Source organism: Cervus canadensis, chromosome 23 (assembly GCF_019320065.1).
Source record: "Cervus canadensis isolate Bull #8, Minnesota chromosome 23, ASM1932006v1, whole genome shotgun sequence".
NCBI classification, from domain to species: domain Eukaryota; kingdom Metazoa; phylum Chordata; class Mammalia; order Artiodactyla; family Cervidae; genus Cervus; species Cervus canadensis.
Window position 1 is genome coordinate 40,396,845 of NC_057408.1, and position 27,482 is coordinate 40,424,326.

At 39.4% G+C, this 27,482-nt stretch overlaps 1 protein-coding gene and 1 non-coding gene across 3 annotated transcripts in view; both read left to right on the forward strand.

Annotated features, from left to right (window-relative positions):
• Positions 1-15,062: 15,062 nt before the first annotated feature.
• Positions 15,063-27,482, forward strand: part of TRAPPC8 (trafficking protein particle complex subunit 8) — an 85,001-nt gene continuing 72,581 nt past the window's right edge. The window contains exons 1-2 of one of the 2 annotated variants that reach the window (XM_043443873.1): positions 15,063-15,553; positions 22,195-22,389. In XM_043443873.1, coding sequence (XP_043299808.1) covers positions 15,397-15,553; positions 22,195-22,389 — 352 coding nt within the window. In that variant the 5' untranslated portion in view covers positions 15,063-15,396. The remainder of the gene's footprint in view (positions 15,554-22,194; positions 22,390-27,482) is intronic. The other variant, XM_043443872.1, reaches the window with a different exon arrangement.
• Positions 27,064-27,137, forward strand: TRNAE-UUC. Its single transcript has one exon. It is a non-coding gene; the product is annotated as a tRNA-Glu (tRNA).

Below are 27,482 nucleotides of genomic sequence, written 5' to 3' on the forward strand. Positions count from 1 at the left end.
CCCAGAAGGGGGTCTTATCCTTCCATTGTCATTCCCACAGGCGCTAAGCACAGAGTTCAGAGTCCACTGGAGAGGTGGCCGCGCACGATCAGCACGGACAGGCCTGAGATGGAGTCCAGGCCCTATGAATTCCTTCTTCAGAATCAACATCACATTGTTTTTGTACTTTATTCAGAAATGCTTTGGAATCTGATAGTGTAAATTTGGGCTTCCCTGGTCTCAGTGGTAAGGAATCCGCCTGCCAAGCAGGAGATGCAGGTTTGGTCCCCGGGTTGGGAAGACCCCCAGGAGAAGGAGATGACAATTAAGGGAATTCCTTAGACCGAGGAGCCTGGTGGACTACAGGTCACGGGGTCATGAAAGAGTCGGACATGACTAGTGACTAAGCAACAACAGTGTAAATTCTCAGCTTTGTCCTTTTTCTTCAATATTGAATTTGTTATTCTTATTCCTTTACATTTTGCCACAAATTTTAGATCAATTTCACTCAATCCTCAATTTCCACAAAAAAGTTTCTTCAATATGGGAAGACTCATCATCTTTAAAACGCTGAATCCTCAAGACTTCTCCGGTGGTCCACTGGTTGAGAATGCCACAGGTTTGATCTCTGGTCCATGAGGATTCCACATGCCTCAGAGCAACTAGTCCCATGCGCCACAATTACTGAGCCCGAGTGCCCTAAAGCTCATTCTTGTTGTTCAGTCCCTCAGTGTCCAAATCTTTGCAACCCAATGGACTGTGCCAGGAGCCAGCACACGAGATCCCACCCATGACAAGGTCGTGAGGAGAAGACCTGACAAGCAAGGCAGATCAGGACTTCAGGGATTTCGAAAAGCTGCCCCGGCGCTCACCTTAAAGATGATCTCTGTCTTTCTGATGCTTGCTATATTAGACTACTCCCTAACTTCTGTGACATGGGTAGAAGGCCTTCCCCGATCTCTTTCCAAACACAATCAACTTAGAACTTTAATTAATATGTCCACCGGACGGTGGTATTCTATAAGATTATCCAGGATAAAAGGAGTGTTTCAATTTAGACCCTTTTGCTGGCATTCTAGCCTGCTTGGCAAATGCGTACTAATGCACATAACTGCTCACAACACCTTAATCATAAACAGCATAAAGAATCTGATCACACAAAAGGCCCTAATAGGCACAGAGCCCTTCGGGGGTGAGGAAGCCCTATTAGAGAACATAAAATATTATTCTAAAAGTGGTTATAGTTAAAGATTTAGAAAAATAAGAGTTTAGAATTGTTAATTTTAACCAGGAATGCTAAACAGGGGCTGCCTCACTGGAGCTGCAGAATCTTTGTGTGGTAAACCTTTTAGATAAATTTAACTGATAACTTCTGCAAAAGGACTGACCTTTGTGTTCATTAAAGAATAGATTATGGAAAACAGCTTTGCATTCACCTAGGTCATAAAATGTCAATAGGCCCCAAGGCCAGAAGATAATGTACAAGACTCTCACAAAGAAGTATGCAGAAAACACCCTGGTTTCGTGAAGGATGGGCTGATGTAATATTAAACTATCTTCCCCTTAAAAATGTACTAACTTAGAATATAAAAGCTACGGTAAAAAAAATAAAGATTTGCAAGACTCGGCTGCACCCCTCGTCTGGTCACTCTCTCTCTCTCTCCCTCGCAGACTTGGCCCCATCAAGGCTGGTCTCACGTGTCTTCTCTCGCCGATGCCGTTCATCCTAAGGGTACCCCCTGGATCCTGCCGAGGCTGGACCCCGACAGGACTGCAGCACAGTAGGCTTCCCTGTCCCTGACCATCAACCTGGAGCTTGCTCAAACTCATGTCCATTAAGTCGGTGATGCCATCCAAACATCTCGTCCTCTTATCCTTATCCCCCTTATCCTCCTGCCTTCAATCTATCCCAGCATCAGGGGCGTTTTCAATGAGTCAGTTCTTCACATCAGGGCTAAAGTATTGGAGCTTCAGTATCAGTCCCTCCAATGGACACTCAGGGTTGATTTCCCTTAGAATTGACTGGTTTGATCCCCTTGCTGTCCAAGGGACTCTCAAGAGTCTTCCCCAACGCCATAGTTCAAAAGCATCAAATCTTTGGCGCTCAGCTTTCTTTATGGCCCAACTCTCACATCCATACATGACTACTGGAATAATCATAGCTTTGACTATATGGACCTTTGCCACCAGAGTAATGTTTCTGCTTTTTAATATGCTGTCTAGGTTGGTCATGGCTGTCCTTCCAAGGAGCGAGCACCTTTTAATTTCATGATCACCATCTGCAGTGATTTTGGAGCCCCCCAAAATAAAGCCTGTCACTGTTTCCATTGTTTCCCCTTCTATTTGCCATGAGCTTGTACTCCAAAACAAGAGAAGTCACTGCAATGAGAAGCCTGTGCACCGCAACAAAGAGTAGCCTCCACTCACTGCAACTAGAGAAAGGTCGCACAGCAATGAAGACTAAGTGCAGCCAAAAAATAAAGCATAAAGCTTTAAAAAGCCCCACTGAACCCTCAGATCCATGAACATGGCATACACCTTGATTTACTTGGGTCTTCTCTAATTTTTCTCAGTAAGGTATTGTTGCTTTCTGAGTACAGATCTTATATATATTTTATTAATTTTTTCCTTAGGTATTTTATGTCTTTCAATGTTGTTACAAGCTATATTGTTTTAACATTTTATTCTCTATTTTTCCTAGTGATTTTTAAAAATATACTGATTTTATATGCAGTGATGTTACTAAATTCACTTACTGATCCTAGTGGTTGATCCAGACTCTCAAAATGGCTATACCTTTGTAATGATCTCCATTCCTCTGTCTTCTATATTTCTTTCTTAAGAGTCTGTTTTCCCTACTCTGTTTCACAACTCTGGTGTAAGCTTACACAGGAGATATTAGTGAACTAGACTTATGTCTTGGTGGGCAAGAATTGTTCAGAACCATGGAGAGCAGCCCACGGGATTCAACCTTTGCTTAGTCTTGATATGATCATGACAGGTCTTTGTGAGCTTTGTTTTAAACCCTAGAGTTTAGAGTATTGTCTAGTCTATAAAAAGTAGTCAGTATTTACTGAATGAAATGAGTCTCCCATGGTGAAATCAAATTCATGTATTAGGACTATCAGCATTTTCATAGCTCTTGGTGTGCTGTGCTAAGTCACTTCAGTCATGTCCGACTCTTTGTGACCTTGTGGACTGCAGCTGGCCAGGCTCCTCTGTCCACGGGATTCTCCAGGCAAGAATACTGGAGTGGGCTGCCATGCCCTCTTCCAGGGCATCTTCCCAATCCAGGGATCAAACCTGCATCTCTTGTCTTCTGCATACTTCCCTGGTGGTTCAGATGGTAAATAATAAAAGATTTATTTTTCTTTCTGATCTATAAACCATATATAGATCTTTTATATAAAGATATATATATATATATATAAACCATATATATATACCATATATATCTTTTATATAAAGATATATATATAAACCATATATAAATCTTTTTCTTGTCTTATGTTATCTAGGACTCCAGTATGATGCTGAATAAGAGTAGGAATTGACATTCTTAAGTAAAAGAGCTCATTCATGAAGAGAATTTAGCAATACTAAATTTAATGTACTTAATGAGGAACCTCAAATTGCATGAAGCAAAAATTGATAAGAGTTGAACTGAGAAATAAGACAAATCCTCAGATATTTCTATACTTCTCTCTCAATAATTAATAGTAGTACACCAAAAATCTTAGTCAAAATTTTAATCTAAAGATATAGAGGGATGATATCCTTCTATGAGGAGAGATATAATGATATAAAGCAAGATATAAGAATGGTATTGTAGGGGAGTTCCCTAGGATTCCAGGCTTTCACTACCATGGTCTGGAGAGAGTTCAATCCCAGGTCAGGGATCTGAGGTCCTGCAAGATTCAAGCAAGACATGGACAAGAAAAAAAAGAATAGTATTGTACTTGAATCCCCACCCCCCTTAAAAAAGATATGTTGAATTCCTAATCCCTATGACTATGAATATGACCTTATTTGAAAACAGGTCATTAGGAGAAGTAATCAAGTTAAGTAAGATGAGATTCTACAGGATTAGAGTGGGCCCTGAATCCAAGGATTGGTGTCCTTCTAAGGACAGACAGAGAGAGAGATTTGAAGATACAGACACATAGGGAAGCAATAAGCACACACTGGAGCTTCCATAAGCCAAGGAATGCCAAGACTTGTCAGTATCCACCACAAGGTGGAAGCTGGAAGAGGATTCTTCCCTAGAGCCTTCTAAGGAAGATAGTTTGATATTTTGCTGATATTTTGATTTGGGGCTTCTAGAATCCAAAACGATGAGAAAAGAAATTTCTGTTGTTTTAAGCTCCTCAACTTGTCACCAATTTGTTAGAGCAGCCCTAAGAAACCAATGCCTCAGCAGTCAAGAATCCGCCTGCCAATGCGGGAGATGCAGGTTCGATACCTGGTATTATAGAATCCATCACTGTGTTTTCAAATGTGCGAAGAACATTTACCAAGACAGACCATATTCTTAAATCAACTCTCAATAAACTTAAAATAATCCAGTCATACCAAGTACCTTCTGATCACGGTGGAATTATAAATCAATAACAGAAACATATTTGAAAAATCCCAAATGTTTCAGAAATGAATAACAAGCTTCTAAACAATCCATAGGTACAAAAAGAAATAGCAAAGGGAATTTGAAAAGTATTTTGAGCCAAACAAAAATGAAAAACAAACATATCAAGTACTGTGGGATGCATTTAAAGTAGTGCTTATTAGGAATTTAACTTGTAGCATCTTTACAGGAGCATCTAAGGGATTTTGCTTTTGTCATCTGTGGCTATTAAAATTTTCATGGGTTGAGATAATCTACTAAGTCAGGAGTATGGATTTGAATGGGTGCCTTTAAAAATATTTTCTAATTGAATTATTGTTGTTCATTGCTACTGACCTTATGAATTTAGAATCCTTTATTGAGTACTTTTATTAATTCTCATGATTTTTTTCAGCAAATCTGTCTGGCCTTTCTGAGTACATAATAATCTCCTTTTCTTTTCCAACACTTATTTTTATTTCATTAGCCCCACATCTCAGAATTAGTATGAAATAGTAATAGCAATTATTAGTAACAATGCCTTATTTATGATTTTCACCAGAGTGCTTCTGATGTTTATCAACTTCTCAAAGAGATCTGTGCCTGGAGAATCCCAGGGACGGCGGAACCTAGTGGGCTGCCGTCTATGGGGTCGCACAGAGTCGGACATGACTGAAGTGACTTAGCAGCAGCAGCAGCAGCAGCAAAGAGATCTGTAATTCTGAAAAATTAAGAACCATTGTTTAGAATCCTGAGTTATTAGCATTCATACAATCTTTATTCTGCAGGTAATGATTCTTAAGATCAGAAAGTTTAAATGACTAGTTCCAAGGTCTTAAAAGTAGGCAGTAGAAGAACCATGACTAGAATTCCCTTTCATTTATGGTTTTGTTATCAAACCTTACAACACAAATAGTAATAGTTTTCCTCATCTCTGATTCTTTAAAAATTGAAAACATTGCATTTGTATGTTTTTTGGTAACAAGTTTATTAAGATATAATTCACATACAACTCACACATTTAAATGATACAGTTCATGGTTTTTAGCTCATTCACCAAGCTATGCATCATCATCACAATCATTACTAGGATATCCTCATTACTCCAAAAGAAACCTGGCATCACTTAGCCATAACCTTCCAATTCTCCCATTCCTCCTGTCTCCCTCTTTACCTCCAGGCCTAGGCAAGCACTCATCTGCTTTCTGTCACTATGGAGGTACCTACTCTTAATATTTTTATACAAATGGAGTCTTATGTGGTCCTTTGTGACTGGCTTCACTTGGCATGTTTTCATTGTTTATTCATGTTGTGGAATGTATCAGTACTTCATTTCTTATTGCCAAATACTATTCTACTGCACACCTATAAAGTGAAAGTGAAGTCGCTCAGTCGCATCCAACTCTTTGCAACCCCATGAACTGTAAGCCTACCAGGCTCCTCTGTCCATGGGATTTTCCAGGCAAGAACACTGGAGTGGGTCGCCATTTCCTTCTCCAGGAGACCTTCCCGACCTAGGGACTGAACCTGGGTTTCCTGCATTATAGGCAGACGCTTTATCATCTGAGCCACCAGAGAAGTCCATTGCACACCTATAGCACTTATTTATCAGTTGATGAATATTTGGATTGTTTCCACATTTGGCTATTATGAATCTACTGTTATAAACATTCAGGTGCAAGTTTTTGTGTGGACACAAGTTTTCATTTCTTTTAGGAGTGAAACTGCTGAGTCAGTAACTCTGTGTTTAACATAGAGTTAAACATAGGAAAACAGCTTGCCTTCCAAACCACCTGCACCATTTTACATGCCCACCAGTGGTACATGAAGCTTCAAATTTCTCTATATTCTTGTCACATTTGTCATTGTCTTTTGGATTATAGCCATTCAGTGGGTGTGAAGTGGTATTTTATTATGGCTTTGATTTTCATTTCCATGTGGGTTAATAATGGTGAACACTTTTTCATGTGCTTACTGCCTATTAGTATATCTTTTATTTTTTTTTTTTTTGAGAACCATCTATATCCTTTGCTCATTTTTTTAAAACTTTGAGAATACTTAAATGTGTATTAGTCATTCAAATTTCCTCTTCTGTGAATTTCTGTCACTTGCATAGTATTGTGTTGCAGTCTGGCACTTCAGTTCAGTTCAGTCGCTCAGTTGTGTCTGACTCTTTGCGATCCCATGAATCACAGCACACCAGGCCTCCCTGTCCTTCACCAACTCCCAGAGTTTACTCAAACCCAGGTCCATCGAGTTGGTGATGCCATCCAGCCATCTCATCCTCTGTCGTCCCCTTCTCCTCCTGCCCCCAATCCCTCCTAGCATCAGGGTCTTTTCCAATGAGTCAGCTCTTTGCATCAGGTGGCCAAAGTACTGGAGTTTCAACTTCAACATCAGTCCTTCCAATGAACACCCAGGACTGATCTCCTTTAGGATGGACTGGTTGGATCTCCTTGCAGTCCAAGGGACTCTCAAGAGTCTTCTCCAACACCACAATTCAAAAGCTCAGCTTTTGATTGATTCTTTGGTGCTCAGCTTTCTTCACAGTCCAACTCTCACATCCATACATGACCACTGGAAAAACCATAGCCTTGACTAGATGGACCTTTGTTGGCAAAGTAACGTCTCTGCTTTTTAATATGCTATCTGGGCTTCCCTGGTGGCTCAGACGGTAAAGCGTCTGCCTGCAATGCAGGAGACCCAGGTTCGATCCCTGGGTGGCGAAGATCCCCTGGAGAAGGCAATGGCAACCAACTCCAGTACTCTTGCTTGGAAAATTCCATGTACTGAGGAGCCTGGTAGGCTACAGTCCCATGGGGTCACAAAGAGTCGGACACGACTAAGTGATTTCATCTTCTTCTTCTTCAGGTTGGTCATAACTTTCCTTCCAAGGAGTAAGCGTCTTTTAATTTCATATACAGTATCAATTGTATTATTGCCTTTTTCCTTATTAACTATAGGAGCTCTTTAGGGTAGATATGTATCTTTGTACATTTGTAGCTTGAATTTTCACTACTTTGTGATCTCCTGATAAAAAAAGACCTTAAATTTAATATTTTCTGTTCAATTATCAATCTTTCCTGTTATGGTTTGCAATTTTTGAATCTTGTTTAAGAAATATGCCCTTATATCCTTCATGAAAGGCAGGCAGTGTAGTGTACTGGTTAAAAGGGAGACCTACGATTTCCCTGGTAGTCCAGTGGCTAAGACTCCCACCTCCCAATACAGGAGGCTCAGGTCTGATCCCTGGTCAAGAAACCAGATCCCACATGCTATAATTAAGACCTGGCACAGCCAAATAATCAATTAATTAAAAATAAATAAGTAAATAAAACAGGAACTCAAGATGCAGTTTACCAGAGTACAAATCATAGCTCTTCTACTTTATGGTACTGTGGCCTGGGGAAATTTAGTTAACCTCTTTTGCCTGAGTTTCCTCATCTATAAAATGGAGACAATATTAGTAGTACTTACTTCACAGCGGTGTTATGAGGACTAACTAAATTGGGATACAGAAAATGCTTAAAATTGTACCAGCACATAATAAACATCAAGTAGTATTATTATTGTTTGCATCTTTATTCCACCTGATTTATTTTGTGTGACGTAGAAAACTAATTGGATTTTTGTTCCATACAGATAACCAATTCTTGAAACACTGTTTATTGAACAATCTGTCCTTTCTGCATGTTTTTGTCAACGTTTCAAGTTGGTCTGTCCCACACCTCTCCATTCTATTCCATTGGCCTACCTGTATCCTCCTGACTCTTAAAAACTTTAATATACCTTGCTTGCTGTTCAGGCAAATTCCTCTACCTTTTAATTCATCTTCAAAATTATCAACTATTCTTACACCTTTGCTCTTAAGTATGAATTTTAGGTTTACCTTGTCAAATTCCATAAAATCTCTGTGGGTATTTTGACTGGATCTCTGGTTAAATTCTGGTGGAATTAAGTTTATGGTACCTCTGTCACTACCAATGACAGCATAACTGAAAGCTCCCCAAAATGTGTTTCCTCATACAATTGACTATCAGATAGGATTCTTGCACATATATGTCTAGTTGACAAAACCCACATCAAATGATGATGTCTTAGCTATAAGAGAAGGTGAAAACATGAGTTCTGCCTCCTATTTTGGGGAGGGCAACTGAAGAGGAGATGGAGAGTTACACAGATATGATAAAAGTGTGCTATATATTTAGCCCACTATAGAATTTCTAAATAAGTAGTTTTGTTCTTTTTGAAATCTTAAAAATTTATTTTTCTTGTCCAGCTGCTTTTGTAAGGAAACTAGAAAATTACTGAATAGAAACAGTGATAATGAGACAAGATAATTCTTGTCTCATTCTGATTTTAAAGGGAATGAGTCTTACATTTAACCATTAAGTGTAATATTATGAATCTTTGTTACATAACCTTTAACTGATTAAGAGTTTCCTTTTTTTTTTTAATTTTATTTTATTTTATTTATTTATTTATTTTTATTAGTTGGAGGCTAATTACTTCACAACATTTCAGTGAAGAGTTTCCTTTTATCTAGCTATAATTGACATATAATAGTATATTACTTCTAGGTGTATAGGGTAATGATTCAGTATATATTGTGAAATGGTCACCACAAAAAGTCTAAAAAATGTCTATACATTTAAAAGTTGCTAAGAGAAGAAGTGTGAAAAGTTCTCATCATAGGAAGAAACTATTTTTGTTAACTACATTATGGTGATAGATATTACCTAGATGTTGCACATTTTTAACTGGAAAATTTATCCTTTTTATTAAGTTATAGTAGTTCTTTACATATCCTAGGTTTTTCCCCTTGTATCTCTACACTTTGGGTATCCAAATCCCGTTTTTAGTCATATTTATATTTATCATATTTTCACCAAATCATTTTAGATATGTGATTTGCAAAAAACTTCTCCAATACTGTCAGCTGTCTTTTCACTTTCTTAACAGTGTCCTTTGAAGCACAGTTTTTAAAATTTGGTGATGCTCGGTTAGTATCTTTTTGTAGTTGTTTCTTCTGCTTTTGCTGTTATACCTAAGCAACCATTGCCTAACTCCAGGTTATGAAGATTCATGCCTATGTTTTCTTCTATTGGTTTTATGATTTTAGATGTCACATTTAGGTCTGAGTTAATTTTTGTGTATATGGTGTGACGTGGGGGTCCAACTTCATTCTTTTGCATGTAGATAACCAGTTGACCCAGCACCATTTGTTGAAAAGACTATTTTATTTTCCTTTAATTGTCTTGGTACCCTTCAAGAAAATCAATCGCCTTAAACATGAGGGCTTATTCTGGGACTCTCATTTCTATTCCATTGATCTATATGTCTATTCTTATGCCTATTATCATACAGTCTTGGTTACTGTAGCTTTGCGGTAAGTTTGTAATTAGCTGGTTTGAGTCCTTCAACTTTGTGTTTTAAAGATTATTTTGGCTATTCTGGCTCCCTTGAATTTTGACATACTTTACCATCAGCTTGCCAATTACCATAAAGAGGTCAGTTGGTAATTTGATATGAATCTACAGGACAATTCGAGGAGTGTTGATATCTTAATACTAAGTCTTTTGATCCATGAACATATCATTTCATGTATTCAGGGCTTTAATTTCTTTCAAACTGCAAATATTTTTTTAACATGCAAGTTAGCTGACAAGTATTCACACATGGCTTTTGGGAACTGCTTAGCAGCTGTAACTATTCCTTTTATTTTTATGTAAAATCATTTTAATGTGTCGAAATTAAAAGCACAAAGATGTATAAAACAATATCTGTTGCATTAAATAATTTCTGAAATAAGGAAGGGCAAATAAGTAAAAATCTTTTAGTTAATATATAAACTGGGGAAGTATAATGAAACATGTTTGAGACTGAAAGGAAACTGGGAAGCTTTTTCCATCTCTGTGCTTAACTAACCATATGACCTTGGGGAAATTATATCTCTAAGATTGTTTCTTCACATTTAAAATGATATTGTGATTTTTCCTAAATAGAAAGTCATGGGTCTATGCAACCAATCTATAACATAGCATGCAAATTATTTTTAGCCTAAATCTTGAGGATTAATGTTTATAGAATTGTTTGAAGTTGAGACCTTCAACATCCCCACCCACTGCTTCCCTCACTTATATTTTTCTTATCCAAATCCAGTTGCTTTTGGAAGTATTTACCCATGATTTAATACCAAGTACTAATATTATTCCCTATCTTAGAAGCCTAAAGGAAAAAATATGTATAAAAGATTTTTACTTGCTGCAGATTAAATTAAAGGAGGATTTATATGGGGCTTAAATACCTATAATAAGTATAAAATAGAATTATGAGCAATACTGTGGCTATGATTCATCATTAAAATAACCAGGAAATGGATGCCATCTGTTTTAGTCAGAATGTTAATGATAATAAGCCGACTTAAAACATCCAGTACAGTAAATAAGATAACAAGTGTGGGCCAATATGAGGACTATATATTTAAACCTCTCTTTTTTTACTGTTTGAAAGTATCCTAGCATAAAAATCTTTAAGAAACTTTTTAAAAAAGTAAAGTATCTTTAATATTGTGTTAGTTTCAGGTATACAACATAGTGATTCAGGATTTTGCAGATTGTATTTCTTTATAAGTTATTACAAAATATTGGGTATAACTCCTTATGTATACAGTAAATCTTTGTTGCTTATCTGTTACACAGAGCAGTTTGTATCTGTTAGTCCCATACTCCTAATGTTCCTCCTTTTCCCCACCTTGATAGCGGTGTGTTTTCTATGTCTGAGTCTGTTTTTGTTATACATCCATTTTTTTTAGACTCCACAAAAGCTAGGAAACTTTTAATGCACCACTTTTCTTAGCATCCCTGGACCTCCAGTTATCTCCCATGTGAGATCCATGTATTCAGGAATTGTTGTTTTAGTGGCTAATTAGAACCAGTTTTTTAATTGGCTTTTGAAGCCAATACTCAATAGCACCATCTACTGTTAATACGGTGGAATTTAATAATAGTGAAAAGATCTTCACATTGGAATGAATACAAGAAATCATCTAGTCCCAACTTCATAAGCTCACAGATAAAGAATGTGAGGCGCAGAAAAGACACGTAACTTGTTAAAAGTCACAGATTTACTGCTAAAACTGTATTGCAAGGTATTGCAAGTTAAAATTTCTGTAGGTGCTTTCAAAGTAAGGAAACACGTGGAAAAGCAATTTATCCTAGCGATCAAGTCTCTGAGGTTAAGAACCGAGCTGGTTCTGCTCCAGTGTTATCTTAGGGCAAGTTAATTAACTTCTCTGTGCTTTAGGTGCTATATGTGGTAACTGGCTACCCATGTGCTTCTCAGGGTTTGTGTAAGAAGAAGTATCAGTCAGTACACGTAAAGTGCTATGCTTGATTATGGTGATCGACAATGGCGGTATGACTTTTATGCACGAGTGGTGGAGCTACCTTCAAGTTCAGGCCTCTCTGATTTCAGTGTCCATGTTTTTGACCACAGCAGATATCAGAAGAGACTGGCATTATCTTACACGCAAAATAATTCACAGGCATTTGATAACACAGTATTTCAAAATATAAGCCTACTGGCATAGCATGTTTTATGGGATTCTTTGATTTTGGGAGTCTAGGAAGTTGGGTCTCATCTTCAATACTTGGAAAAGAGATCCTTAGTTGTTTGTGTTATCATTTGGCCCAGCAAGCTTCCTCTCTTTTAGTGATAGATCTTATTATCCTCTTTTCCTTGAGGGTTCTGTAGAGAGTAAATGGTTCAGAGAACAAGTGATGTAAAAAGGGTCAATGTCCAGAGGAGTCAGAGAAACAAGAGACATGTGATATCTTAGAAATCAGGCAAATACATCCTGTGGGGTACCTCATTCCTAATAAAGTGGGAAGGAGAACCTTGCCCTGTCATCCCACTTTCATTCTCTTCATTTAGCAACAGAACTCTCAAGCCTATACTTTCTAGTCTCCTCTGGAGACACTAGAGCCAGTGATGTGAGAGTGAAATTGCTGGATGCCATTTTTAAATTTGATCTGAAACCATTAGTCATTTACTTTTCCATTCTCTTTTCCCCATTCCTGTAGGCTGAAATGCAAATATGGCAGTGACTCAGCTTTAATCTATAGAGAAAGAAAATACCTTAGAAGATGAAGATGTGAGGTAGTTTAGAATAGACTAAGAAATAGATTTTAACAGTGCAGTCACTCATTGGAAACTGTGCATGTGGTGTTAAGATAGTAAATTCAATGCATAAGCCAACAATCCATTTATGCTTAGACATAAAGAGGAATGACATACTGATTCATGCTACCTTATGGATGAGCCTTGAACATTACTCCAAGTGAAAAAAATCAGACACTGAAGGCCATGTATTGTATGATTCAATTTATGTGAAATGTTCAGAATAGGTAAATCCACAGAGACAGAAAGCAGATGAGTGATTGCAGGGGCTAGAGGGGTGCTCTAGGGACTTCTCTGGTAGCTCAGGCCATAAGCAGTCAGCCTGCAATGTGGGAGACCCAGGTTCAATTCCTGGGTTGGGAAGATGCCCTGTAGAAGGAAATGGCAACCCACTCCAGTATTCTTGCCTGGAAAAACCCCATGGCTGGAAGCGCCTGGCGGGCTACAGTCCACAGGGTTGCAAACAGTTGCTCACAACTGAGTGACTTCACTTTAGAGCGGTATTGGGGTACAGAGTGACTGCTAGTGGGCACCAGGCTTCTTTGGGGGGGGTGATGAAAGTGGTCCAGGATTACTAGTAATGATTGTGCCCCTTTCTGAATACAGTAAAAACCACTAAACTGTACATTTTAAAGGAGTGAATTTTATGATATGTGAAGTCTATCTCCAAATATCCATTTGGAGTAAATTACACTTGAGAGTTCTTCTCCCAGAGTCTAATACAGTTAGTTTACCTCCAATGTAAAAAACAAGTTGCCTTCTTAACTTCTGAGTTGAGAACTAAAGTATCATGCTTGCACTGAGGCGCCCTGTTACAAATAATGTATAACTTGAATCACCTGCAGTTACATAAGATTCTCACATAAAGCATAAGGGACATATCAAAAGTATTCAAAAGGGAATATGTATACTCCAGGGGATAAAAGATAACTTTCCAAGAGGTTCTCAGGCACAGATGGTTCTAAGAAAATGAATTTCCAGATCTTCAACTTGCACGTATTATCGTTTCTAGACTGGTCTGTGGCTCAGTTGCCATGTCATTAAGTCCTATTGACCTTTCCTACCTCCCAGTTTTCAATTTATAGGAGAAAGGCATACTCACCTGTCATGAATTCTTACCATCGTGGAAACTTCAGGGTGCCAAACAATCCGACAGTTTGAGATACTCTTGTTTGGGGAATGTGCTTATTCGCTCAGTCACGTCTGACTCTGCGACCCCATGGACTGTAGCCTGCCAGCATCCTCTGTCCAACCGGTCTCCTGTGTCTCCTGCATTGCAGGTGGATTCTTCACCCATTAAGCCATCAGGGAAGCCCCCTTGCTTGAAGCCTCCTTTAAACCAAGGACCATAAAGCCACGATACGGCGTTGCATTTTTCCCTGTCTTGTATTTTTGACATACAATCCAGAATAAGTCCAATCAGTTGAATATTTTAGTAAAATTCCTTTCATTCACTTATACACGTTTAGAAGAAAAATCTACAAAAATGAAAGCTAGGAAGAGAAGCAGCCAAATCAGGTCTTCATTCGGTACATGATTACTGGCTTCCCACACCCCCATCCCTAGGAAGTAATTTCTCCAGCAGAGTGTGAAAAGGAAGCGCCCGAGGATGAAGGGGTCGGGGGCCAAGGCTTTCCCTGAGACCAACGAAAAAGCAGGAGTTTCTCCTACACTCGGGTTAACTGCCACATATTTATGTGCCACAACGGCACATATTTATGCCCGCTGGTTGAGTCCACCTTCGTAGCAGCCCCTTCTAAAAGCATGGTTGTGTTCAAACGGTACGTAGGCGGTTTAAGCCGGCACCAGAGAAACCTCCAAGAATCCGGCCGGCAGCTAGCTCTCTACGGTGAGCAGGTGCCCCTAATCATTCCAGCAGAAGCGTGGGAAAGGCGGGGCGAGCCGGCCGGAAGTTGCGAGAACAGCCACACAAGGTTTGTCCACTGTTTCCAGGGAGGACCAAGTCGGCGTGGAAGGCGAATGGGCACCTCCCCAACTGTGACAGCGCCGACCACCAGCGTCATCCTATCTACTCCCTCGTCACACCTCGCTGATCTTTTACGCGCTGAGAGAACCAGGCCGAACGTCGCGCGGCTCCCCGCCTGGCTCCGCCCACCACGCTCGTAGCCCCGCCCCAGACCCGCCCAACAGGAGGTCCACCTATCGCACTTCCGGCATCAGCCGGCCGACCAGCCTCTTTCCCTCTTCCAGGCTCTGTTCTCCCGCCCCTATCGACTTTAACACTGTCACGTGAGGGGCGAGCGCGGGGGCTGCCGGGATAAGTACGCCGGTGGGTCAGGGTTCGGCCTCAATATGGCGGTCCCAGTCTGGCAGTGACCAAGGCTTTGCTGTCGAGAGGACTACCTGGCGACTGCCGGCGTCTCCACCTATCAGGGTGGAATGCGAGGACGCCGGGGCGAGCGCTGAGGAGCGGCGGTGACGGGGAGGGGTCGGTGGCGGGTGCTCCGGGAGCCAAGGCGGCAGCGTCTGTTCGTTCTATTGGTCTCAAGGCTTCAGCGCCCGGCCCCGCCCGGCCGGGCCAGGCCGGCGGGCGGCGGCGGTAGCTGCTGCAGCCGCAGGATCAGCCTCCGAGGGTGGGCCGGAGGGCGGACGCCGCCGCTGCCTTTGCCGCGGTGATGGCCCAGTGTGTACAATCAGTGCAGGAGCTCATCCCGGACTCCTTCGTCCCCTGTGTGGCCGCGCTGTGTAGCGACGAAGCCGAGCGGCTTACTCGCCTCAATCACCTTAGCTTCGCGGAGTTGCTTAAGCCCTTTTCTCGCCTCACTTCGGAGGGTATGTGGTCTCCCCTTTGCACTGAGCTCCCGCAAAGCCGGGGTCGGGAGAGGGAAGTCGGGAGCCGGCGGGGAAGAGAAGGGCGGTGTTTACATCTCGGAGCCGGGAGAGTGGCGTCGGGCTGGGGCCCCGCGGTGTCTTTAGTGGCCGTAGGAGGCAGTTCCGTAAAAGAGATGGTCAAGACAGCAGCGTGGTTCTGACCTCCAGTTTTTCGGGCACTTCCCGGACAAACCAGACTGTTGGGCAATTAAAGAAAAACGTGAGCCGCGGAGAAGGGCATTGAGCCTGTTCTCAAGGGCCGTAGGGAGGGAATTAGGAAGTTGCAAGGCAGGTCAGCCTTAGAAGATGCTCGCTGTTAGACCAGTGAGGTCTTAGTAAAGAAGACGAATCGTCTTCCCCTGGGAGTTAAACTGGGTTTTCAAAGTTGCCTTAAGTATTATATTCTTTAGCAGTGAGGCGTATCCCTTTCAAGACTTCCGTTTACTTTACTTTTTTTCTTTTGAAAACATCTCTCTAGGTATCCAGAATTTTACTTTACCCCTCAAGCAAATAAAAAGTATTATAAAAGTAGTGAAACTTGCAACAGCCTTTTTTTTTGCCTGATGGATGAGGAAATAAGGACAAGTTGTAGTTATAATAATTTAATCGAGTTAGTTGCAGTTATATAGATCTATAGGGATGGAAAAGTCCTGAAGTTTGTGGGGGTTTTTTTTCCGGATAAAAGTTTAATCAACAGGAGAAATATCTTTTATTGAAGAGTTGCCTGTTTTCTCCAGCTTTAGATTCTTTATTAGGGAAAAGTAAGCGTAATAGTAGTCTAGTGTGGTTTAATCAATATCTTTACCTGTACTTTGCAAACAGAACATTGAAAAATATGGGTAAGATTTTCTGTTAAAGACTTTAAAAAGGTTCTATAATAAAGGTTGTCAAGACAACGACCATGATGTTTATTTGGTTATGATGACTTCTTCACACACAAATTCTGTGCCGTAAGTTTTATGTATTTACAGGCCACACGTGTGTATTCTTTGGGAGAATACTTCCATTATAAGTTCACTTTTGTATTTAAAAGAGACAAGGAGCTATCCAAAATAAAACAGGTTGAGAACTCTTGAATTTCCTTCAGCGTGTACCTTAGCCATCCATCTCATCTCCTGCAGTATTTTTTACTAACTAAACAAAAAATGACAAAGTGCTCTACATTCTTAAATTCTTAAAAAACAAAACAGGGGAGCAAATTTGCCTATGATTGGAGTGCTCTTTCCTGCTGTGTTAATAAAGAATAGTAGCTAACTGATATATATACTTAGCGTTTCTCTTTTAGTCCGTCTTGAGTCCTATGAGAAAGGTACTGTTAACACCATTTTAAATTTGAGGACATCCAGGCATGCAGATACTAACTTGGTCAGTCTTAGACAGGTGGGAAAGATTTAAAAACAGGCAGTGTGATTCAAGACAAGGTGTTCTTAGGAAAATCATCTTATCTCCTGGCAGTGTTTAGAATTACTTATTCACAGGCAGGAGCAGTACCTTCCAGTAGTAACAATGTGACTAGCATGCATAACTTGAAGTTGCTTTGTAGTCACATTGTAAAAAGATGAAAAGAAATTGGTAAAGGAGATTAAATAATATCTTACTTAATCCAATATTTTCAAACTTGTCATTTCAACAGATAATAAGTATACAAAAACTTAATGAGATATTTTGCATTCATTTTTTATTGCTAAGTCTTTGAAAGTTGATGGGCATCTTACACTTATATCAACACCTAAGTTTGGACTAGATATATTTGAAGTGCTCGGTAGACACTTGGGCCTGTTGCCTTCTGTATTGGACAGTGCAGTGAATAGAGGCTGAAATCTTTACTCTTTTCCTTGTGTAGACTGCAAAAGATTTAGGGATGGAGTATAATGAGATGGACTTGAATAGGTAGGTGTTGGTGGACTGGAAGAGGATGAGCATTCCCTTTTGAGAACAGAAATGAGGTTAGAATGGTAGGGACTAAGGTAGAAATGATAATTGAGTGGTTGGGGAACAGTGGGAAAACTCCCTTTTTAGTACCAGATAGTAAGGGAAAAGGCCTAGATAAGAAAGGATCTTGAATTCTGGGAAAGGAATTTTTGATTTCCTATCTTGTGGGTATGTGATAGTTAAAAGATTTCTTGAGCAAGGGCATGGAGTTTGGGGGAGTTGTGTGGTTCGTAAGCAACTGAGGTTTTATTTTTTAATACAGTAAAGTTTTATGTGTTGCATAAAGTTAAAAGATATTATTTTTCAAAATACATTCTGTAGAACACCAGTTATGTATGTTTCCTGAAAAAATTTTGTGGTCATGCTTAAAAAGCATGTATTTGGGAGAATTAGTGTCATTTAGTGTATTAAGAGCTCTGGGAACACCTACTGTCAAGAGACCTTTTAAAAGTGTAATCTAGTTTCCCAAATTTATTTGAACATGAAGTTGACTTTTTAGAAACATTTGTCTTGAGCAGCCAGTAGTCTGTGGGCAGCACATACTGGGGAATGTTGCTTCAAGGAGCTATATGTGGTAGTCTATAAAAGTAAGGCAGTGGTGGAGCTGAATTTCACCCTGAAATTGAGATGTTATATGCTATGTAAAGTCACCTTTTGTGACGTTATAATCTTAATAAAGCCTTAATTATTTAATTTTGAAGCTTTTGGATTTTTGTGCATGAATTAAGAGCTTTTGTCAGTCACTTTTAATTCTTGCCTTTCTCTTTATTAAGCTGGGTTTGTGCTACTCCAGTGTATTACGTATCAATTGTTATGTAATAAATTGCCCTGAAACTTAGCACCTTAAAACAAAGTGTTTTTAAAAATTAATTTTATTTGCTTGTTTTTGGCTGTGGTGGGTCTTGGTTGCTGTGCGGGCTTTTCTCTAGTTGTGGCTGGGGGCTACTGCTGTTCCAGCGCAGGCTTCAATAGTCGTGGCTCCTGGGCTCTCAGGCACACGCTCAACAGTTGTGGCACACCGGCCCAGCTACTCTGTGGCACGTGAGATCTTCCTGGATTAGGGATCGAACCCGTGTCTCCTGCACTGGCAGGCAGATTCTTTACCACTGAGCCACCAGGGAAGCCCCCAAAGCATCTTGTGCCTCTCAGTTTCTCAGGGGTCTGGGAGTGGCTGAGCTGGACTATTGTCTCTTGAGGTTGCCCTGGAGCTGTCCGCAGGGGCTGTGGTCATCTAGGGCTGGGGGATCCACTTGCAGGCTCACTCCTACAGTTGTCATTTCACTTCTTCACTGGGTGTTGGCCTGAGACCCCAGTTCTCTGCCATATGGGCCTCTCCAGAGGTTCCTTGAGTGTCCCTATGACCTGGCAGTAAGTTTCTCCTAGAGGGAGTGATGAGAGAGAGAACCCAAGATGGAAGCCATACTCTTAAAACCTTATCACAGTAGTTTTTGCTGTATTCCAGTGGTCATACATGGGCTTCCCAGGAGGCTCTAGTAACATATCCACCTGCAGTGCAGGAAACATGGATTTGATCCCTGGGTCAGGAAGATCCTCTGGAGAAGGAAAAGGCAACCCACTCCAGTATTCTTGCCTGAAAAATCCCATGGGCTGCAGAGCCTGGTAGGCTACAGTCCATGGGATCCCAAAAGAGTCAGACATGACTTAGCGACTAAACAACAAGAACATTGGTCACACATATCCATCCTGGGATGTGGGAGAGCATATACTGGGAAATATCGGGATCATCAGGTGCCGTTTCAGAGGCTGGCTGCCACACATTGACTCATTTCTGGTTTATTGATAAAATTACCCAACAACTAATGACCCATTCTGAATATAGGACACAACTCTTAGTAGAATAATTTTTTTGTGTTAACACTTAAGAATACCAGAGTCAATTTAAAATTTTGAGAGAGGTTTAATATACATAATGGTTGCTTATGTTATTTGACAGTTATGGATCAACTTCAAGGAAACTGCTTGTATCCTAAAAATATCAGAAATGTATCATAGTATTTTGATGTTTTTTGGTTTCTCTATTTCATAGACCAGCTGAGAAGTTTAATTAGGGAGCTTGAGTATGTTTATTTAAATCATTTAGAAAATGAGCAATTACAGATGAGTGCAAAGAATGCAAGAAGCATCTAGCTCCCTACTACCTAGAGCCAGCAAATCTTGTCATATTTGCTTTGTATCTTTTTCTTTGCTTTAAGAAACGAAGTTGAATTCACCTTTTACCCTTCCTTAGTCCCATATCTTTCCTGCTTTTACCATAGGTAATCATTATAATAGAATTTGTGTGTATACTTTCTGTACATATATTTAGTTTTACAAGTACACATATTCATGTCATTTAGTATTTTTAAAAGCTTTTTGTCTTATATTTTTTAATTGAAAATTTAGACATCAGCTGAGAGAACACGTTGGAAATTTAGGAAGAGAGTTTTAATGGATAACTGGTAACTTTATTTAAAAATGGTAACTTTATTTAAAACATAGGCGGACCTGAACTTAAATGTTTATTATAAAGCATTTCCTATTAGGAGAAAATGTCATTTTTTTAGTGGGTAGGTACGCAAAGTCAGTTTTCTAAGAATTGCCTTGTATTGGTATATGATGATTCATGACATACTTGAAATAGAGGATATTATATGTGCTGCCACCATCCTAACTACCTACTCATGTGTTAGGCCTGTGCTGAGTGCTTTATACTTACTATGTCTTCTAACAATATCTCATCTAAATGTTAAAATAACCCTGTGAAGTAGGTTATTTCCTTCATATGTTATAGGTGAAGAAAAAAATGAAGCATGGAAAAGGTTAAAAGTTGTTTAGGATAACCCAGTTAAAAGTAGTGGGTTAGTATTTCAAGTAAAGTCTGACTCCAGGATTTGGGTCCTTAATCTGTATAATGGACTGCTTCTAGTGCTACCATGGAAGCTAATCATCTTGTCTGATAATGAGAAAAAAATATACTTACATTTCCTCCTGTGCACCTTGGGCCCTGTCTTACTACAGTTGCCTGAGAACCTCTTGCCCGGCCTTGAAGCTCTGAGCCCTGGTTATAAATAATCTAGACTGAGACAAGGCCTGTAGTAGGGAGGAGACTAGAGGTATTTATTAGGTTGGGAGAAGGATTATGGTTATTGATTTTTGTTTTCTTCCTTTTTACTAGACTTTGTTTTTTAGAGCAATATTAGATTCACATCAGAATTGAGCGGAAAATACAGAGTTCTCGTATACCTCCTGTTACGTATACACCATCATCTACTATCAGCATCCCACACTAGAGTGGGCATTGATCTTTATGATAGTACAACAGGGGCTGAGCATTCAGGCATCACTGTCAGGGACCCAGAGGAACCCCGCGTGCAGCATTCAATGCCTTTTCTCCCCTTTACTATTTTCAGTTTTGATACCATAGATCTCACACTGCCCTGGACCAGCCTTAGGGAAAGTGAGAATCAGAGATTTGGTATGGATGGTGGTTGGGCTTCCCAGGTGGCTCGATGGCACAGAATCTGCCTGCCAAGCAGGAGATGGGGGTGTTTGATCTCTGGGTTGGAAAGATCCCCTGGAGAAGGAAATGGCAACCCACTCCAGTGTTCTTGCCTAGAGAATCCCAGGGACGGAGGAGCCTGGGGGGCTGCCGTCTGTGGGGTCCCACAGAGTCGGACGTGACTGAAGCGACGAAGCAGCAGCTAGTGTTGTTGCCTGGAAAATTCCATGGACAGAGGAGCCTGGCCAGCTACAGTCCAGGGGGTCACAAAGAGTCAGACACAACTTGGCGACTGAACCACCACCACCACCACATGGATGGTGGTTATGTGCTGCGTGGTCAATCGCTTCAGTTGTGTCCAGCTGTGACCCTATAGCGGAGAAGGCAATGGCACCCCACTCCAGTACTCTTGCCTGGAAAATCCCATGGATGGAGGAGCCTGGTAGGCTGCAGTCCATGGGGTCGTGAAGAGTCGGACATGACTGAGCGACTTCACTTTCACTTGTCACTTTTATGCATTGGAGAAGGAAATGGCAACCCACTCCAGTGTTCTTGGCTGGAGAATCCCAGGGATGGGGTCGCACAGAGTCAGACATGACTGAAGTGACTTAGCAGTTAGCAGTGACCCTATAGACTGTTGCCCGCCAGGCTCCTCTGTCTATGGGGATTCTCCAGGCATGAACACTGGAATGGGTTGCCATGCCCTCCTCCAGGGGATCTTCTCAACCCAGGATTGAACCCACATCTCTTATGTCTCCTGCATTGGCAGGAGTTCTTTACCTGCTAGTGTGTTCTTTACCACTAGCCACCTGAGAAGTCCTCCCTGGCAATTCCAAAGGTAAGAGAAAGGAAAAGACCTATGGTAGAGTAGCTGTGAGCAGTAGCGTTACCGGAGAGGAAGGTTAGACTGTCTAGCTAAGCCCTTTGGTGTGTAATGGAATGTTGTTGTTCAGTTGCTAAGTCCTGTCCAACTCTTTGGGACCCTGTGGACTGCAGCACACTATAAGTCAGTTGTATTTTGGAAGACTGTTACACTTGGAATGTCTGGTTTCCAAATTGAGCATCCTTTGTAAATCATTAACCCAGTTTTTTTCTTTTTAATTGTTATTATAATCGTTGGCTTGTTATCCTTTGTGTAGAATTAATTTCAAGTGTTTTTTTCTTTTTTAAGTTCATATGAGAGATCCCAATAATCAGCTTCACATAATTAAAAACTTGAAGATAGCTGTAAGCAACATTACCACCCAACCACCTCAGCCTGGAGCCATTCGGAAACTCTTGAATGATGTGGTTTCTGGCAGTCAGCCTGCAGAAGGATTAGTAGCTAATGTGATAACGGCAGGAGATTATGACCTCAACCTCAGTGGTATGTAATAAGGTTTATTATTATTTTTTAAATGATATTTCTTTTGTTAGAAAAGGTAATTCTGTAACTTGGAAATCATTCAACATACACTTAAGTACTTGCTGAGTGCTTGAGCCTGAGAATACGATGTGGAAGACAGGTCCTTGCTTTTTAGGAGATTACAGTCAAGTAAGCAGGCAGCCATTCAAATAACTACGAAATACATGATTTTACTTTTTCATAATGAAAAATTTTTTTGTAGTTCTACTTGTAAATGCCTAGAACATGTGCATAATATTTCTTAAATGAAAGAAACAACAGTAGACAAAAAAACCTATTCTTTTGTGATATTAGTAATACAGTGATTATGTAAAAGCATTAAGTTTATTGTCTTTTATCTTGCTTAGTGTTAAATGGAGGAAATGTTTATAGTATATAAATAAATACTTATCCTAATCTGATGTGACTGGTAAATGTTTTCATAATAAAATTTGTAGGTGAAACTATGTGATAATATGTAAAGTCAGTTAGCAGTATTTGGTGTGACTCTTTGCCAATGTGGAAAAGACTTGATGGGGGGACACGGGATAGATTTTTAGAGGGAAAGATGAAAAGTACATCATCTAGGAATTTTCTGGTGGTCCAGTGGTTAGGACTCCAAGCTTCCACTGCAGAGAAGCATGAGTTTGATCCTTGGGCAGGGAACTTAGCTCCTGCATCCTCCATGCATCATCTAGTTAGGCTATTTTAGCTACCTAATAATCATCTTAGATCAGTATAACTTATAATCTATTATATTAATGCCTCTTAATTGCATAGTTGAAGATTTTCCCAAACATACAAAGAGAAATTAAGAGGACTCTTGTTTTAGATCATGTAGTTACTTGGTTGCACTTGTATAGTTAGAAATATTTGTAGATTTACTTTGTTTAAAAATTAATAATTTTTCTTCTTTCTATGTCATTTTAATTCCAACAAGATAAGTTACCTTGATAGGATTAAGTTTAGAAAATTTTGGTTATCTTTACAAATCAAAAGAATCCATTTCAGGATATGTACTTTAAGCAGTTCCTGGCATAACTAATTTTCGTGAGGCAAGATTTGTGTATTTTTGGGAGAAAGTGATGGAATTTGAATTATTTCTCTCATCAGTGGAAAATTTGAAGTGTGAAAGGTGCTGAATCTAATGCCAGAGTATCCAGGTTTTTATATTACCATTGCCAGGGTTAGTTGGATAATCTGAATCAATTACTTATTCAGAATCAGTTCTGTTCTCTGAAGATGAGAGAATTTGACTACATTACTTCTTAAGGCCTCTTCTAGACCTTTAATCCTGTGATTCTGTTTTATAGGGACTTTAACATTTTTATTATTCATGCAACAAATATTTATTGATTTCTCTCTATATGCTTTGCACTGAGATAAGATGGTATATGTAACTTCATAACCTGATCAATAATTAGGAGACATTCTAATTTATAGTATCTTAAAATACATTATAATAGAGATATAGCATATCTAATATGCCAGAGTGCTGAGGGGCACAGAGAGAGGAATTAACTATCATATTTTTTCAAAATTATCTTTTTTTATAGTGCAGATACTTTCCTGACCTCCAAAGCTCATGTACCTTTTACTTTAAAAACAATTATTAAAATGAAACATGCACAGAAAGAAAGCAAAAGTGTTAGTCAGTCATGTCTGACTCTGTGCGACCCCATGGACTATAGCAGGCCAGGCTCCTCTGTCCGTGGAATTTTCCAGGCAAGAATACTGGAGTGGCTTACCATTTCTTTCTCAGGGGATCTTCCCAACCCAGGGATTGAACTCTCATCTCTTTTGTCTGCTGCATTGCAGGCAGAATCTTTACTGTCTGAGCCACCAGGGAAACCCCATACTAATAGAGATAATGCTGAAAAGACTTAAGAGAAACAAGCAACAGTAATCTGCTCTCTGAACCCCTGCCCCACCAACTTTCATTGGTTTTCTCTGGTATTCATTTTGTGTTTCCAAGTAATATTTTTATATGGTTGTTTATGGCTTAATTATCCTAAAGGAGATAAGTCCTGGGTGTTCATTGGAAGGACTGATACTGAAGCTGAAACTCCAATACTTTGGCTACCTCATGTGAAGAGTTGACTCATTGGAAAAGACCGTGATGCTGGGAGGGATTGGGAGCAGGAGGAGAAGGGGACTACAAAGAATGAGATGGCTGGATGGCATCACCGACTCAATGGGCATGAGTTTGAGTAAACTCCGGGAGTTGGTGATGGACAGGGAGGCCTGGTGTGCTGCAATTCATGGGGTCGCAAAGAGTCGGACACGACTGAGCGACTGAACTGACTGACTGATGGCTTAATTAAAATTTTTATTTATTGATTTCTCATTATAATTGATGAAGATTTAGCTTAAGTACGCCCCTTCTTCCATCTCCCTAATGTGGTTTTTTATAATATTTGGTTAATATTCACTGTTGACAATACTAAGTATTCACTTCACTGCTGAGCCGAATATTGGGCTTTCAGTTCGTTTTTATACAGCATTTTGTTTTTTTCGGGATTTAGTTAATCACCTTTTGAAAAAACAACTTGCCCAGAGTTCTTTGTATTTTTTGCTAGTTTCTCAACCTTCCAGTAGCCTCCCAGTAAGATTTTCCCTTTGATAGATTAATTTGAGATAATCCATTTATTAAGGTCTCCTTCCTAATGTCTTCTCTCTTTCTACTCCACACATTCTCAATAGGGAATGATAAGCATTCCTCAAGTGGGTGAAAATTTGGTAGTTGGGGGACAAAAAATATATACTACAGTGATTTGTGGCTCTCCAAAGGACCACAGTACATTAATGGATACATAGTATATCTGTGGTATTATGTAAGAGTATTCTGTGGGGAGAAGGAACAATTAGAAGAATATTTTAAAAAGCTCACCAGGCGGGTTGGGGGGTTGGAGGGGAGAGGGAATATAATGAAATGGAAGTTTCAAACACTGTTCTACTCTGTCATGGTTTGGCTGCATTCCGAGACCTGCTCCATAACTGCTAACCTGGAGATTTCCTTCCCTACTCTGTAGCCTCTCATTCATATCTTTAGGTATATTTCATTGATTTGGTAAAGGACATCTCCAGTATCTTCCTAAAAAGATTTATGTTTTGGAAGGTAAAATTTTTCAGGAATGAATGCCTGAAACTACTTAGGCAGACTTTAAAAAAGAATCTCAAGTGGTTCGGACAAGCTTCAGAAGAAAGCAGTTTCTTTAGCTTCTTTCTCTGCTACTTAAGGCATTTCTCTTTAGCTTTATTGTTACATTGGTCTTGAAGGCTGAGAATGTGAGATGCTGAAGTACTGAATTTATTTTAATAAAATTCTGTTAGAATAATACTCTGGAGATTTGAGAATGTGAGATGATGAAGCACTGAATTCATTTTAATAAACTTCTGTTAGAGTAATACTCTTTGGAGATTTGAGTGGTTTTATCCATTTTAAGTAAGATTAATTCTTTGTCTAGAAATACTCTCTAGTTTTACCATTAATGTGAGTCGTCATACTTTTCACCCATTCTGTTTATGAAATACATGTTAGATACTTACCTCATAAGCCTAGCTTCACAGTGCCATTTCTTCATCAGATTGGTCAGTTAAAGCTAGTGTTCCTTGGTATAGTAGTTGGAGAGACATAATGATGGAATTGAAAGAATCCTCATTATGTATAGCTATTTCCTCTGGTGGTCTCAGTTTTCCAGATTGTTCATAATCTACTCCTTGTCTGTTACTTTTTTTCCACTCAGCTACTACTTTTTGGTATTTGTTTCCATTAACATGTCTGTTTAATTTTTCTAAAATGGAGATAACTTTTGTTATCTTTTATCTATTACCTATTGTATTTACTCTTGATTTACAGTATTATCTGCTAAACTCAGACATTGACCTTGAAAAGTATAGTTTGGGCTGCACCTTGTTTTGGTAAGAAGGAGGAACATATTTTCCATCCTTTTTCAGTATGTAGTGTACTTTTTTTGGTTGTCTTTATGTTAACTACTATTACTCTGTAAGATACCATGAGACTTTAGTGAATAGTCATGTGTAAACAGTGTTTTAGGAGATTGTTTAAATATTCTTTAATGTCTTTCCAAAGATTTTTACTTAAAAGCATAAAGAACCCTTTTAAAAAGTGGTTATTATTTAAAATGTGGGTAGTGCAAAATAGGAAATTATTGTTCTTATTTTTCTAGTATCTTGAAGTATTTTTCTGTTTTTTGTCCTGGGAATTGCTTATCAATACCAGTTACTTTGAACTATAAGAAAGTCCTGGCATAATGAAATTCCCTAGGATGATACAACAGTGAACAAAATCACTGTTATATCATCCTTCAGCTTGAAATTTTGTATTGCCCACAGTTCTACATCTTCTTTCAGGAAGTTATGAAAGAAGTTTGGAGACAACATCTTTATAGTCATATCTTTATCTTTTTTTTCTCCATTGAACACAGTTGAGACTTGGGAATTTTTAGTCCATATTAACAAAGAAAAGAAAACTAACAGTGGAATACACAATTTTTCACAGTTACTAGACAAATCAGAAGATGAATACAGTGACATATGGCAGTTTAGACTCATGCTATCTAGTAGAAATAAATGAGCCACTTACATAATTCTCAGTGTTCTGTAGCTATAATAAAGAATGTAAGAACAGGGAATTCCCTGGTGGTCCAGTGGTTAGGACTCTGTGCTTTCACTGTCAGGGGGCCCAAGTTCAATCCTTGGTCAGGGAACTAGATCTCACAAACCTTGTCACTTTGCCAGGAGCGGGGAAAGAAAGAATATACAAAGATATGAGTGAAATTAACTTTAATATATTTAATTTTAACACAAATATTATCATTTCAAATGTAATCAATGGAATTTTTTGTGTGTATTATCTTCAAATTTTTATGTGTATTTTCTTTTTTTTAAATTTTATTTTAATAAATTCTTAAAAAAAATATTGGCATGAATCAGCATGGGTGTACTTGACATGAATCAGCCATGGGTGTACATGTGTTCCCCACTCTGAACCCCCTCCCACCTGCCTCCCCATCCCATCCCTCAGGGTCATCTTATACTTACAGCACACCTCA